The sequence below is a fragment of the Portunus trituberculatus genome, chromosome 38 (assembly GCF_017591435.1).
Source record: "Portunus trituberculatus isolate SZX2019 chromosome 38, ASM1759143v1, whole genome shotgun sequence".
In the NCBI taxonomy this organism is placed as follows: domain Eukaryota; kingdom Metazoa; phylum Arthropoda; class Malacostraca; order Decapoda; family Portunidae; genus Portunus; species Portunus trituberculatus.
The window spans coordinates 1,162,501-1,179,301 of record NC_059292.1 but is presented as its reverse complement, the minus strand read 5'-3'; the positions used below and the strand labels follow the sequence as shown (position 1 = coordinate 1,179,301).

The window sequence follows — 16,801 nt, the reverse complement described above, 5'->3', positions numbered from 1 at the left end:
GGCGGTGCCATGAGCCTGTGCAATTCATCTAAGTCTGGCTTTCCTTGTCAACGTCATTTACGTCTTACCTGATACAGAAACGAGGCTCCTTGAAAATGCGTTCGGCAGGTGAGACACCAAAAGAGCAGAAGATTCACAGACACACACACACACCTTCCACTGCCGAGCTCCAACTCTCGACTGCTTCTATTCATTTGAATCATTTCATTTCATATCTCTGCGACTCTGCGTCTACTGAGCAGCTGCACAGCGCACCGCTACACGTGTCGCTCTCTCTAGAGTTGCTTCCAAATATTATACTACCAACTGAACCAGTTTTTTTCCCTTTTTCTCAAATGTTTTTCATCATATTATACTCACCTTTAACAAACTTTGTTGAATCACTGTTTATACATTAGATAATAATATTTACACTTTTAAAAGCCATGTTTTGCCCAAAGAATATCGCTCACCTAATCTTATAAAATAAGAAGCTTCAGTGAACGTTAATTTTAGTGTCTTTTTTTTTGTCCTGCAATACAATAACTTTGACAGTACCAATGGTCACTACTTTTAAGTATTAGTATTTGTATACGGACGCCCAGTCTTCTCCACTCATATTGACTGCTCGTCTATATTATATTGATAAATATATTATAATAGTATTATAATTATTATTATTATAGATGCAGCGTAAACAATTATCAGTCATGTGGCTATTATTGGTTATACGTTCTTAGCTAGGTAGAAATCTGACGTCAGCATCCACGGTTTCTCCATGAGATGGTACGCGTACCCTGTGCCGTCAGTGCCCCTCACTCATTTCCTCAGTGTTGTCCTCGGCAACACTGTTGGGTGACTGGACTGTAGGATTTCTTCCTACATACATTTTATGAACCAGAGTTGCATCTCTTCTTTTATCCATGAATCTTGTTAATGAATATTATAGTAAGGGAAATAAGAAACAAACTCAGTAACATATCCATTTATATTTTGCTGTACAAAATGTTTACACATATCTACATTTTTGTCGGTATAAAAAAAAGGCACTTATCTTTGGTAAGTTGTCTGAGGCCTGGCTGCCACATTCATTGAGGACAGGTGTTGTCACATGGTATGAAACATACCTTCCTAAACTGTCAGTATTAGTTATTTAGAAACTTCAGCTGTTTGCGGCTGTCACATTGAAACACCTGGAAGTTGACATTAAAAGGTGCAAAATCTAGTCACTGTAAATGCAATGTCTTTGTAGGCACCTTTGTTGAGCCTCAGCAGTATCCTGGCCACACTGGGGTCAGGTCATCCTCAGGGAAATGCAAAAGGTCTCTGACAGCTAAAAGATATGCCAGCAGATATATTGGTCATTAATAAATACTCTTTGATCAAAACTACAAATTCAACTTGAGCTTCTTGTCCTTTGTAAATGTCAATAAAGTACAGTTTAATTGGTCACATTATTAAAAGTGTCAGAACTTAAAAATTTTTTCTCTAAACAGTATCTGTAATGGCAACCATTTCATACACGGTATGCCATTTAATATTGAAATTTTCACAACCTTTGATTAAATAAAACAATGAAACACAAGAAATGTTCTGGTGACTGGTGAGGCAAGCACTCACTAGGCACTGATCTCTGTTGTCACTGATGAAAAAATACCTTGGCAACATGAGGAATAACAGTACCAAAAAAGTCATCCTAAATTGAATAAAAGATTTATAGTTTTTATCATTATCGTTATATTATCTATTTATCTATTTTCTTTTGATAAAAGCTTAATGAATGTCAGAATAAAAGTTATAAAAAGGTGGACATGTCAGGTTTAGTAAGAAAAGTATATTCAAATCATCTATAATAACATTATATAAAATAATGATTTGTGCAGGAAGAAATATGTCCTTCTTTAAAAATTTAAAAAACACTTATATCCGCTGCCTGCACTGAAAAATGAAAATTCTGACCAGAACTACTATATCATGATAGACACATTCACAATTCTGGGGCTAATGGCTGAAATTTCTGACACATATTTCTATAGTTTTGAGGTAATTATGGATTTAACGCAGTGAACAGATGAGTCAGATGTAAAATAAAGTGAAACAATGTGTAAATCAAACAATGTTAGTGATGAGTTGATGCTGATGTGAAATACTGAGTCTGTAACAGATGCTAATAAGTCTTTCTGGATGTTCAGAGATGCACTGGTACAAATCACCACTTGAGGCTTTAGGACACTGATTATAAGAGCAATTCCAAGGCTTGAGACTTTTTCTCTGGTAACATAAGTCTTGTGTGTTGTTCTTTATATTGTCATGCATCAGTTAATCCTTCTCATTGCTCTAAGTCTAGCAGGACAGGGACAGAAAAACATTGTCCACAAAGCAATATCTGGATAAAGACCAATTGTTTCACTCATCAAATAGAAAAAATTGAAAAAAAAAAAAAAAATGTGGCTGGACTAGGTATCCCTATATAACATCTGGATGGACAACCTCCACATCTTGTATAAGCTTATTATTTAGTCATAAATTCTTGGTGAAAATCTTTAGTTACTAAAGGCAAGTTCAGTACACCATTCTTAGTAAAAATACTCTAAAATATATAACCTTCAATATTTCAACATTACATATTCAGTTTTTTATAATCTTGGTCTATTTAGCTAAATTCTCATGTTTGTAAAAAAAATTCATGTTGTTTATTATTTATCATAACCAATAGACACTATCCACGGATCACTCGGCATGAACTAAGTGGTGTGCTCATGGGAGGAATTGACATGAATGCTGCAATTATTATCATTACTTTTCTTTTTTTATGCAGTTGCTTCATGAACCAGAAAGAACACTGCTGGTGCTAAGAGAATGAAAGGTTCTCAGTTCAAGAAAGCTATAATGCTACATTGATATTTTCACACGGTGTTGGATTTTATGTCTATTTCTATGCATATGACAATATTCTTATACAAATTGGCTTAAAGCAATAGAAAGGAATGCATAAAATGAAATTATTTTGCTGGATGCCATTATTATGAGGAACTGTTAAGGTGCACACATGAAGGTGGCGTGTGGTGTACACTGTGTGCCACAGGACATTGTTCATCCAGATGTTATCCAAGTCAGTAGTTGTGATTCACAGGAGTAGTGTGGATTGAATGCTTTTAGATCATCACACTGGTGACACTAAGCTTTAAGCTTGACTTAAGTACACAGGAATACATTTATTACATTAAAATGTTAGTTAAAATGGTTCAAATAAGAAGGCAAACTAAGAATTTTAGATGGTCTAAAACTATTGAAAGTTATGATCATATTTTCATTACTCAACCTTGACCAGGCCAGATCTTTTAATCTCTGTAAGCTGAGATACTTTAGACAATAAAACTTCTGCATCAAAATTAATTTGTTCCACCACACCAACTCTTAACAAGGTTTGATAAAGGGCTGAGATACTCAGTCCATGGTAAGACTTGTAGATAAGTTGTCAGATCATACTGTAGAAAATGCATAAGTTAAACACTGTTCATTCACTTTTAGAATGAGATCAACACTAAAAAATGTCAACAGAAAACTATATACAATGACTGAATTTGATTTTCATATTTATATATATATTCATATATATATAGATATACATAGATATTTATATGCTTAATTATACTATATGACTGGAGCACCAATATGGAAATATGAGTCACTCTGAGTATCTTTCTATTATAGAAAGAATAAATTAAAGTGATTTGAATTCCATAATCTCAACCACACTTTACCTCACACCAAGGTAGCAGAACGTTTATGAGTGACTGTAGCAGGAACTGCCTGATGGAGAGGAGCCGTTTCCCAGGATCCTCCCACAGGATCCTGAGGTTCACCAGGAGCAGGTGAGCCCTTCATGACCTCCACCGGCTGGCAGGTGAGAGGTGTCAGGGGCTGGTACACACCCTTCTGTTGAGGAGCTGGAGCAGAGTGGTGGGCAACCATGTTGGGTGATGGTGGCAGCAGCTTGCTGTTGCTGACCATCATCTGGGTTCGAGGGGGCAGCACAGGGGACAGGGGTGTGTCGCCACCACTGCTCACGCTGCTCACCGACCCACTGGTGGTGCTGCTTCCGTTTATTCCGACCAAGTTACTCGAGCTCTGTCGTCTATATTTTGTACTATACTTGTAGAAGTCTGACATTTCAAAAGGTTTAGTTACTTCTCTTGAAGGCTGATAAGTTCCAGCAGAGATGATCATGTGGTTCTGAGGAGACTCGTACGGAACTGAGGCGTGGGATGTGTCGGCAGAGTCGGAACGAGACTGAAATATGCTGCTGTTACTACTACCAGTGCTGCCAACACTGCTGCCACTAACATTAAGATTTAACTGGCTAGAGGACACATTCCCATTAATTTGACAAGATTCATTGATATCGGCATTATTTATCATTTTTTTCAGGCGACGTCCTGATGCTGGTGAGTCTAGGGAAGTTTCATACCACTCTTTCCCTCGTTCTTTCTTCATTCTCGCGGCTTCTGCTAAGGAGATTAAGGGCTCTTCAGTCATAGAGCTCATAGAAGTATTCATAGAAACATTATGACTATTTGGAGGTTCAGCTTTAGAGCTAGTGGCTCTTAAAGGAGGTATGTCACTTGGTTTAGTAACTCTAAGGGGAGTTATGTCCGTGGGTGCTTGTCTCACAGAATGATGGTCAATGCTACTGGAAGAGCTTGAAGAATGAAGGGGAGGGAGACTTTCGTGATGCTTTCCATTGGTGGAACGTAGTGGTTGTAACTCTGAGGCCATTCGGTATGGGGGAATGTTTTCTTGGTTCTGATTGGGTTCTGACATAAAAGTAGTCTCCATGTAACTTCTGCCACTGGCTGTTCTCACCAAAACATGCACTGTACCACTCTGTGACCTCTGAACAGCTCCGTGGCCCTGCCCCCGATGGTGCTGGGAGGGTGGGGCAGGCAAACCAGGACCACTCTTGTTACGGTGTCTGTAGTTCTGAGAGCTTCCCTGGTGCCTGTACGAGGAACCAACACCATCCACCACATCTGTTCCTCCTGATCTCTCACTGGACATAGTGTCAAAGCTACAGTTGGCTGTTGTGGGGTGAGAGTCACTGGTGGTGTCCATGGCTTCTGAGTGTTCTGGGGTGTGGAAGTGGTGGTTGTGGTAGTGTGGATGATGGGAATATGAAGCTGTGTGGGTTGGGTGTATGTGGGGGGACACTGAATGATGGTTGGAAGGGGCTGTGGCAGGGGAGGGGACAGACTCTAGGTGTTCCATGCTGCGTGACTCAAGCCGTCCGCTGTTGGACCACCGCCGGTCCAGGCTGCCGTACCTGAGGAGTGGACCGGAAGTCATGCAGGGTCATATGCACAGTAGCTTGGCTAGAAGTGCCAGTGACTAACAGGACTAGCTGGCTGCAACAGACAGAGTCTTCAATCAGTGATGTGCTGAGACATGGTCAAACAAACCACTGACTAAGATACTCAGCAGCAACCATGAGTCCTGTTGCTCACATGGCTTCAAGGAGGACATGCATTAGTAAGCTAACTTCAAAACTTGACACCAATGGAAAAAAAAAAAAAAAAAAAAAAAAAAAAAAAAAAATTTAAGAATGAAAATTAAAAAAATTGCATACTTTTCAAATAATAATGAAATTTTTAAAATTCAACTACTATCACATGAAGAAATCTTGATCTTTTGCAATCCAGCATTGTTTTAATAAGCACAAAATGAATAAGCAACAAAGACGTGCAGTGTGAAAGTTCTGCAAGTTAATCAACGTAATCCAGCCTGCACTTCATTATGACATCAAACTGTTAATTTTTGTTAAGTCTTGATAATGGTCAAGATTTCTTACAGCTTGTGGCTCTAAATATACACATAACATGGAGTGGAGGTGGTTTAAGATTGCTACTCTATTTCTTTCAAGATAATAAATATAAGAAAAATGTAACAATAGAAGCTAACATATATCACAACCATGCCATTATAACATCATGGGAGAGGAATGGCTCAATGTCACGGGGAAACAAATAACAGATAAGGTCATGCCATACAACAAAAAGGTCATGTATCATCCGCACCTATCCTGGGAGTCATTTCTCTGTCTGTAAGGGTGGTGGTGGTTGGGGTGTGGGTGGGTGTGGGTGATGAGGGTGGAGGTGTCCAAGTCATCCACACTGTGGCACGCCAAGGAGGTGCGTTGCTGGGGGATGTTGTAGAGGCCTCCAGGAGTCTCAGTGAGGGCTGGGTCCACCCCTGTGTAGGCTGGCCCATTGAGAGTGGCAATGCGAGGGTGGGGAATGCGGCCCTCGTCTGCTGGCACTGACTGGGACCTTGTAGATAGTGTGGGGTACTGTTGACTTCGGTATTGACTTCTGGTGTACACTGAGCTGGGAATGTATCCACTGCAAAGAGAGTGTTGCATTGCATTACGCCAGAAGTGACTTACATGACTCTTCTTTTGTAGACTTCACCTGAACATGTATGTAACAAAAAATACATAATGAATACAGAAAGTTACAGATGACACCTATTTGTTATGATGTGATCAGTGAGGCACCATGAGGTCAGGAGTACATGTACACATTAAAAAAGGGATCTATCTTACATTTTTCATGAATTTTTATCTTTGAATTCTAGTCATTCTTGTGTTTGGCAATGAGGTGGGCAAAGAAATAAGTGCAGTGTGGGAATCTGGCAGTTCTCTTGGGTTTACCTATTGGGTCTGTTGGGACTGGCTGGTCTGGAGCACACTGTTCCATTGGTCTGCTTGTGAGGACTTGTTGGTGCTGAGTGGACACCCCCAGACCCTATGCTGTGGCCACCTGGTGACAGATCACGCCTTGCTCGTGCCCTGACTGGGGTGGAAGGGAGTTGAGGAGAGCGAGGGGAGACTGGAGGGTGGGTGGGTGTAGCAGGGGAAAGACTCACTCCCTCCCCACTGAGGACATCCCTGTGAGGTTCACATATACTGTCCTGAGGACACTCCTGGCTGCTGGTGACAGTGACAGTACTCAAGTTGGCACTGTCATCATAACCACCTACACCTGAGAAAAAAAGGAATGCTGTTTTTAAATTTGGATGTATTAGTAAGTTCTCTTTTTCTATAAATCATGATGATGCATACAACTATATTCACTGCATGACAGACAAAGCAAATATATTTCCTGGTATGTGTAATTTTGTAGTCTCATTAAGTTAAATGTTCTCAATAAGGATATAGGTAATTCTGCTATCTTCATGTAGCTCTTATCTCCTGAATTCCATGACACTGTTGGTCTCTGAATATACAATTAAAGCAATAGACATGCTGGACACACTGAAACTTTGAATTATCATCAGTGTCACACTCCATAAATAAAGTGAGTGCCAACCTTCACTGTCAGAGACCGGCCGAGGCTTTTTCTTTTGCTTGGGCATACTGGCCGCTGTGGCTGCTTGTTTTGACCTTGCTGCTTTTAGTTTAGTTTCCAAATCTTTTAATCTCTGCACTGACTGCTGATAAGACATCTTGCGCTGCTTTCTGACTCCTTTCCGAGCTGAGGTTTCATTGGCAAGTCTGAGAGCTGCACTGGTGATTTTCCCTTGAATTTCATATTCCAACTCCAGGGCAGCAACTGTTTCCTCCTGCAACACAGTAAAAGTGAGACTGTTAGCATAAGTACATGTAAATGACTGCAGTCAGCAGCAAGATACAGTTTGTGATGGTCTGATTTGTTAGCATCTTTGTAAAACCAAGTGTGCCAAACTTCTTACCTGTTTGTTAATAATCTTACTGATGAGGTTTTCACTAAGAGCAAATGAAGTCCCAACTCTCTTGCGCACAGTTGGTGGAGGCTGTCCCGGAGTGACTGGGTATTCTGGGGGCAATTCACCTGTCAGCTCTCCCTCACGTAAGCAGAGCAATCTCAGTTCCTCCTCCTTTTCCTTAATCTTCTCCTGTAGGGCATCTCTTCTTTCCTTCAGGGCACTGTACATCTCCATTCTGGCTTGGTGGAGACTCTCTGTACTAGCACTGTCCTCTGTTGAGATAATGTAATGCAGTTCATTATAAGATGCAAGTAAATTCCTTGGGTTGAATATACTACGTTCACACATCACTCACTATACTGACACCAGACACAGATGCATCATACATAATTAGCAACACAGAATCAGTCTCATGCTCTCACTGTCACCGTACATGATGAAAATCCCAGTGCTTGAGAGAAAGTAGGAGATAGTTCACTCAGTGTAAATCATTACAATAAAAAGCTGAATGGTTTGAACCCAGATGAGTCAAGAGTCTAAAGTGCCTTGGTACTTGAACTCTCATATTTCTAGCACATCCTTAGCATTTTGTTTCATGCAGCATTACTTCCTTATAAGGTTTAGTGAGTTCAATCCAACTCTCATTCATACCTCTCCTAAACACTATGACCTTTTTATTAGGTATTAAGTGTGTGCAAAGACTTCATGAAACTTCCTACACTCTGCAGTAAATCTAAAAACTATACACACATGCACACAAAGATACAGAAGTGAAACAAGGTGCTGGCTGTGTCCAGTCTCCCTACCTGCTAATGAGTTGTTAACAAGTGAGGATTGTGAGCCGGAGCGTGACAGGTTTGAGGAGGAGGAGTGTGTGGAGAGTGACACACAGCTCCGGGACAACTCAACTGCCAGTTCTGGAAGCTCTCGCACTCCACTAGCTTCACTCTGCAAATCATTCACTTGTATCATTTAAGTAGATTCCCTACTCAAGATTACCTGAATACCAACAATGGCTACACTGATACAGTACGTTTTCTTATAACAGTAAAAATTAATTATGAACAAAAGTTTGACTGCAAAGCAAAATAAACTGTGTTGTATTAAAGACTTTTTGTTTCCAGAAATTTACTATAAAGTCTAAACATCAGGACAAACACATATGATCATAAACATTAACACAGACAGAATATTTCACAACAAATCCTCAGGAATAACTCACTCTGGAGGTTTTACGGTCAAGGTAGAACTGGTGCTGTGCGATCGCCATGGACCAGATTGCTTTGCAGAGCGACTGAGTCTCTGCAAACCAAACGTAAACACTGACGTTGCCTGGCCCAAATGTCCTCCGCGACACTGACACTCTGCCGGACAAGTGAAGACAGGTGAGCATCTCTGAGGTGGCAATAACTGTGTTGCTGGATGATGCTACAGAAAAGTTATTCACATGGAGAAAGTATGGCTTACAATTCTAGACAGTAAGTATAACAATGTTCCTTCTGTTTCCCTACACATGCCATTACACTAAAGAAAACCACCTCTTGTTATATGATGATTATTTAAAATCTATCATATCAAACTTAGATAACCTAGCACATACTGTAATTCTAATTAAAAGTTCTTTTAGCCAACAGGATGAGAAAATAAGGAAACAATGATGTACGAGTAATAACAAAAATTAATTGAATTTTTAAATTTTTAACTATGCCAATGCTTGCATTACAACTGTGTCAAAACTTTTATCGTAGCTTACAGACGCCTGAAGTATGTAAGCCATGCCAGTCATCACTCTGAAACCATAAGCTATGAAATGAAATGAACTTAATCTTGTTTACTAAACTTCGATTGTTAAGTGGAAATGCTGCATTATTTTGTTTACAAAGTCTTAAGGACCCTGGATTTTGTGTTGAATCACTGTTGTGAATGAGGCAGCAATATTTGCAAGAAGACTAAACTCTAAGCAATGCAAGAGATGACAACAACCTATTATCATTTACAGCTCTACTAAGGAGGTCATTGTTGCTTGGCATAATAATTGATAATGCAGCAAGTGTGGCATCTATGTTTAGGCTGCTGTGCTGCTGTGTCTCATCTTCCTCCTCAGAGTCCTTGTTCTCTGTTTCCCTTTCTCTCACATTTTGACTGACTCAACATGGAATACCTAATCACATTTCTTTAAATGATTTATAAATAATAATAATGCTACAAAAATTTGTGGAATATATATGGTTTTGAACATAACATTTTGGCATAAAAATATTGCAAGCATAGCATAGCTTCATAAAGATCATAAAAGCAGGACACTGCATATCAAAATCTGCAAATGGATAAAATCAATGCAATGCTGCTGCCACTGGACTTGCAAAGCACAATAATAAAAAAAAAATAACATATATTTATTATGACAGAAAATTCTATCACAAATATTCAGGTTGATGAAGTGTGAATAAAAGAACTCTTATTGTATTACAAAGTGTGAATAATAACTACTTAACTACCAGTTTGACTACAAAACATGTAAAACTTGTCAACTTCTTACAATTCAATGTAAACATAAATTGTGTGTCAGCCATCTATTCACTACCAATACGCCTAAAATACAGTGAAGCTTAAAAATGGATTGGTCACATGCAATATCAGTAATTCAAATGTGTACAATAAGTCCTCAATTTACTCATCTATCTTTTTTAAACAGACTAAAATCTTAAATCATATTTGTATATGACTTTTATAAGGACATGACAGCAATAACAGGTAGTACCTATGGTTTATCATATCAATGTTAGGTTGTGGTAAGGCTCTAAGCCAGGATACTGTGACACAAACCATCATGGGATGCTGATACCAGCCAGTCATCTGTAAACACTCTAAGTGATAGACCAAGAGCCACTTCAGGACACTGAACACTTTGAACACTATGAACAATGCTGATCAACATGTTGCTACAGATAATATCATCAATGAGTTTGTTGCTTTCATCTTGCATGTCCTAAATATTCCTGAAATGTTTTCAAGGAAACACCTTTTGCAAAGAATCACAAAATTACATCAGTACCTAAGACTGACAGTATGAAGACCAACATCCTTCATAGCTGATGTAACACTACTACACATTCTGAAGATGGCACTGATTCTCAGCAGGTGTCTCACCTAACAGATACGAGACATAAGTTACAAAGATACTAACAAAAACATCAAACATGACAATTGTACCTTGTTGCAACACTTGTACAGTACAAGTCAAGTGAAGCATGGATGTTTTATATAAGTCTGATATTTAAATAGTTCCTCTTCATATAACACAACATGTATATTTCCTCTTTCTCTGTAACAAAATGTTACTTATTGATACTCTAGGTATCAATAAGTGTTTCGAATCATGAAGGTATAGGTCGCTATTACTGGTCCTCACTTGATGATATACAACAAGTCCATAAAAGGCCATTACAGACGACAAAAGCTGCAGGAAGTTCTCGGTGGATATGAACTCGTATGGAAACATAAACATTCATTCAATAGCTCATGTATGTCATACTCATGGCAACACACTTCATCATTATTTTAACAATTGCCCTCATGCATTTTCAAAGTTTTGGAGGATTCTGGTATTACAGCATTACGAATACAATCAGCTTTGACAGATGATGTATACATCATGAGTACAGAACTACAATGTGTTCACCAATTCTAACATTTGGATATTACCTCCCCCACCCCAGCATTTATGCCAAAAGTCAATGGATGTCATTACTACACACAGCACTGTATACTGTTCAGCACTACATTTGAAAATGAGAAACCTGGGAAGCTGAGTCTGTGTTCTGTCTTTTTGAATGTCATGTTTCCTGGTAGAATCAGATTCTTAGTGTAGATTGAGGACTTTTGTACAACATGACTGCCTTATCATAACACCCTACAAACCTTATGGCTACTGTCAACTAATGAGTAACTGACTACAACACACTATGCTAAAAGTCATCACCACTACATCTTGTGTGTGTGTGTGTGTGTGTGTGTGTGTGTGTGTGTGTGTGTGTGTGTGTGTGTGTGTGTGTGTGTGTGTGTGTGTGTGTGTGTGTGTGTGTGTGTGTGTGTGTGTGTGTGTGTGTGTGTGTCTTTAGTACTGAGCGTATCCCGTCGACTCACTGTGTGGTGGCTTCAGTGATGGCCGCTAGCAGGTCATCATGGTGGGGGTCACGCGAGTCCTCTATGGCATCCTCGTACAGGTTAAAGGAGCTCAGGGTGTGCACCACTCTACTTGGACAAGACAACACCATGCATCACAACGCCATGCCGGGACTGGCTAACTCTGTGTGCTGCCACCTTGCTGTGCCCACGACCTAACATTCTAGCAGGTCAGCATTCAGGGCAACACCTAAGACTAGTAGTGTGCTATGATGAAGGACTGAGGCAGATTTATCTTGAGGTGTGTTGGTTACAGTCTTGATGCACATTCAACACTAGGGTATTAATGCCAAAGCTATTGGTAATGCATTATTGCATAACTTCAGTCCAAGCAAGGTCTGGTCTAACTGGCCAAGTCATGGATAACTGGACTAATTAGAAAAAAAAGAAGCAAATACACTTACTTCCAAATGTCATAAAAAAAATAATGCTAATTCAATAAATTCAACTATGTGTGTTAATGAAAAAGGTTTGGAATAAGATATTCCTGAGTTTCTCAGAAGAACCAAGAGAATTATTAAAATTTGAGTGTTAAATCTTACCACTATAAAATTAATGATCTGTTCAATATATCCTGTTAATCCCATTGGTTCTGAAGGAACAAAACCCATGGGGTGGTAACTTCAAGGCAACACACTTGCTCTGAGAGGCAACAGACAAAACAATTCACCACTGAAGGAGTTGACCTTTGAAAGTTGTGTGACAGAAGAACTGACAAATGGAAGCAGGAAGAAATGTGACCTCTGCCACAGCAAAGACTTCCATGTGAGCCAAGGCTCTTCTACAGTATTTTTACTGCTTAGCAAAATCTCAAACACAGAAGGATTTTGTCAGGAACCTGCACTACATAGTCTCTGTCAATGACTCATGTTAAGACAACTTAGCTGACCTATCTTTTAAAAAAAAAGGCATCAAATTTCAAGTCTTTCCCTTATCTCTTTGCTGAACTGAAGGTTCTTCCTTCAACTACCTCATGAATATGGAGGAGGAGTAGTTTGGCAATTTCTAACATCCTACATGTTCAGGTTGCCTGGGTGAGGCCACATCCTACTCTGCTTCCCAGGATCATAACTGTGGTAGTAGTAGTAGTAGTAGTAGTAGTAGTAGTAGTAGTAGTAGTAGTAGTAGTAGTAGTAGTATGTTGTAGGCTTTTAAGAGGAAAATTTTGCTTTAAATACGTTTTGCTGGGGCTAACAAGAACTCTCCTATATATTTCAAAACTTAATGCTGATATTAGTTGGTTGTGATGCAATATTAATCTTAAGAAATTAGTTGCATGAAAATGCATTTAATGTATATTGATTACATCGTACATAAATGTTATTGTTTCCAGTGTTTGGCTTTTATCATTCCCGAGGCGATGAGAGAGGCAGTGGGGGAGGAGGGGGAGGGTGGCTGCCCACTACAGTACAGGAAAGAGTTACACATAATTATTTAGCAATGGTATTTCAAAGCACCGGTGAAATAAGTGAACAAATTAACGGTTGAATTAGTAATAAAATACAGAAATTCCCCTTCACTAAAAAATAATGCTCTTACAAGAATAGAACAAGTACCGGTACACCGTAAAGAACCACAAAACAGCCACAGAGTTCCTCACAGAAGACAGCCACAGCCGACCATAGAGAAGGTATTATTCACGAGAGAAAGAAAACCTTGTTCTTTTAACTTTTCACATTATTTCAGTGATAGCGTTTGTATGGGCCAGCCCTCAGAAAGGGGCTTGTGTTGCGCGCGAAGTGGAGGGGAAGGGGGTGGCGGGAAGCTGCCAGCCTGCCACGCGCTGCTAATAAAGCTTCTTATAGACTACATAAGTATTAGTGAAAGAAACACGCAAAATAAAGCTTTAAAGGCAACAACACAAAGCTGTGGGGCAAACAAAACACTAACAAATCCATACCACAGCAGCTACTCTTCCTCACCTTTTGGGATCATGAACCTCAATGGAGAACTTCCTCTCCCTGAAGTAAAGGTTCTCTAACTGCTTCCACAAGAACACCCTCCGTGGCTTCTTCTTGTCAAGGAAGTCGTACTGGGCGATGCCGCGGTGGCTGAGGCCCAAGTACCACGGAAGGTTAGAGCGATCCCGCACCTCGTAGTAGTGAGTTCCGTAGGTCGGCAGGCGCTCCACCAGGCTCATATACCTGCCGGGGTCATCGCCGCTTATTATCCACGTCAACAAGGGCGCGGGCGAGGCTTAATTCTACCTTGCATGCCAGTGTTGCTTGTTGCTGGCAGATAATGACATCAATGCAGATAATGAAAACTAGACAAATGACATTTATGAGAGAGAGAGAGAGAGAGAGAGAGAGAGAGAGAGAGAGAGAGAGAGAGAGAGAGAGTAGATGTAGGAGGTAACACTCACTGCAGGATGGCGTGGCCGCGGGTGTACCCCTGCAGGCGACGGTGCTCCTCGCTCACCCGCTCCTCGCTGTCCAGGGGTGAAGCAAACACGTCAGGACACTCACAAAGGTAAAGGTTAGGATTGTATCACTACCGTTACACGCAAACACAATAATAATTAATAAGAACTAGTCAGTATATACCACACTTAGATTATTATGAATATAGAGAAATCACACACACACACACACACACACACCTTCATTCAAACAGCCAGATACACTCTCCATAACCTCACAGCACCACACCCTCACCCAAGCCACACCCAACCTGCCCCCACGCTGCCTCCTCCTCCCCCTATCCTTCCTACCGCGTCGAGTCGGGCCATAAACCCGACTACAAACTAGGCTGGCAGGGCTGAGGGAGGGAGGAGTCGCTGAGGGAGATTCGCCCGATAATATTGCGTTTGAATTGGTCTCTTTTGCCTGGCGGGACGAGACGGGGCACAGAAGAGAGGAGGGGAAGGGACACGAAAGTTCTACAGCCATTGTCCAAAAGAAAAATACGCGGGGAGGAGATATAGTATAAAAAGAACGAGTATAAATATGTGATTATGCGTCAGGCGTGGTCATAAACCCCTCTTATATGGCCAGTATGGGAAGGCTGGCAAGAGCAGGTCGGGCAGGCTGTTGGTCCAACGTTGCACGCACGCCACGAACAGGTTTGTCGCGAGTCCCACGGTGTTTATTGTTCGCTGACACGCAAGTCTGGAGCCCGTCCCACTAGCCTAGGCCTACTGGCGGCAACACAAGGGAAGAGGAAGTGGTGTGAAATACGTGTATATTAAGAGCGTCGACAGGGAGACTGTGGCAGAAGATGGAGAGGGGGAAAGAGCGGAAAACGAGATGTGTGTGTGTGTGTGTGTGTGTGTGCTGACATGGCTCGCTGCCAGACGCATATCGCCCACACAGCACCGCAACTTACTGCCAACACTGTCATACTGCAGCAAGGTGTGTTGACTATACGAGGAAACAAACAACGACAAACTAGTATGCGTAGTGTTCTTTGGTATGTTACTCAGTTACTATGAAGAACCTTAGCACACAAACAAACAAAGCCAGACATCCAGCGCCAACCACTCTCTCTCTCTCTCTCTCTCTCTCTCACCAGTACTGGAGAGAAGGATGCTCGCGGATCACACTGGTGGGCAGGAGCTGGGCCTTCTTGAGGTGGGACCGGGTGGCGGACTCCCTGCAATATACAACACAGCAGTCAGCCTCGCGCCCTCGCACCACGGCCGGGCGTGTACATACATACACGCACACACACACACACACCAACAGCTTAATAAGGGAGTCGTGCATTCACTTACACACCACCACCATCACCATCACCAAAATAAGATAGAAAGAGAAAGAAAACACAGAGGGATATGTAGATTTACAGACAGGAAAAACAGGGAATGATGAAGACAGACTGGCAGATAAATATGTGAATGGCTACATATATAAAGAAAAATGGATAGGTGAGACACATAAATATGGAAAAACGAAATTCTAACATGAGTAGTAGTAGTAGTAGTAGTAGTAGTAGTAGTAGTAGTAGTAGTAGTAGTAGTAGTAGTAGCAGTAGTGGTGATGGTGGTGGTGGTGGGGATAAAAATAATAATACTGATACCAACAACAAATAAATCAAGAAAGAAACAAATGAACAAATAAATAGATGATGCACATTCCTCCCCACTGAAGAATACAAAGGATATAAAACCAGACACACTCCGCTGCATAATCCAGCATTCAATACAAACCACAGGGATGAAAATTAGCCAGACCTGCAGCGCCGGAGAGCGGTGGGTGCATCCCTGCCCACCACCCTCACCCACGACATGTACCAACTTACCCCCTTCACTACTGGGACACATTTTTACTTTGAAATTTGTGTACGATTAGACCATTTTATTGACATTAAGAAGGGTCTATGGAGGTCAGAAGATTAATGGCTACAGTCTTCACTATTTTACTCCCCCACATATATTTCTGAAGCTGTATAGAATCACCGAATAGTAAGAAGAATGATTATGGAAAGGCGTCGTGGTACTCAAGGGGTTACCATCAATGCATGTAACTCACCACCAATGTGAACAGCATCCGCATCACACACACACACACACACACACACACACACACACACACACACACACACACACACACACAAAAAAAAAAAATTACCTTATAATTTCATAAATGATAAAGATAACAAAACTGAATAAATAAACGTAGAAAAGTATTAATATCTTCATTCCCACATATTTTTTTCCTTGACCTTACTAGAGTCTCTTTCAACAGTTATAATACTCAAGGCGAAGGAGGTCATAATCGACAAACTGTGTAGGAATGAAAAAAATTAATACTATTTCACATTTTTTCCATTAATTTATCGTTAGCATTTTCATTTGCAAAGTTATAAGCAGTAAAATAAAATGTATATCTTTTCCTATATAACCTCCTTCACCTTAACACCTTCAGTACTGGGACGCAATTTTACCATGAGT

General features: G+C 40.6%; 1 protein-coding gene across 11 annotated transcripts in view; it reads right to left on the bottom strand.

Annotated features, from left to right (window-relative positions):
- Positions 1-949: 949 nt before the first annotated feature.
- The window catches only part of LOC123515207 (FERM domain-containing protein 4A-like), a 289,831-nt gene continuing 273,979 nt past the window's right edge, over positions 950-16,801 (bottom strand). For 6 of the 11 annotated variants that reach the window (XM_045273743.1, XM_045273737.1, XM_045273740.1 and 3 more), the window contains 11 exons: positions 15,418-15,501; positions 14,273-14,338; positions 13,830-14,051; positions 11,869-11,976; positions 8,945-9,086; positions 8,529-8,670; positions 7,729-7,994; positions 7,347-7,599; positions 6,689-7,019; positions 6,054-6,377; positions 950-5,302 (listed from right to left, as the gene is read on the bottom strand). In XM_045273743.1, the coding sequence (XP_045129678.1) occupies positions 3,745-5,302; positions 6,054-6,377; positions 6,689-7,019; positions 7,347-7,599; positions 7,729-7,994; positions 8,529-8,670; positions 8,945-9,086; positions 11,869-11,976; positions 13,830-14,051; positions 14,273-14,338; positions 15,418-15,501 (3,496 nt within the window). In that variant the 3' untranslated portion in view covers positions 950-3,744. The remainder of the gene's footprint in view (positions 5,303-6,053; positions 6,378-6,688; positions 7,020-7,346; positions 7,600-7,728; positions 7,995-8,528; positions 8,671-8,944; positions 9,087-11,868; positions 11,977-13,829; positions 14,052-14,272; positions 14,339-15,417; positions 15,502-16,801) is intronic. The other 5 variants (XM_045273746.1, XM_045273744.1, XM_045273745.1 and 2 more) reach the window with 2 other exon arrangements.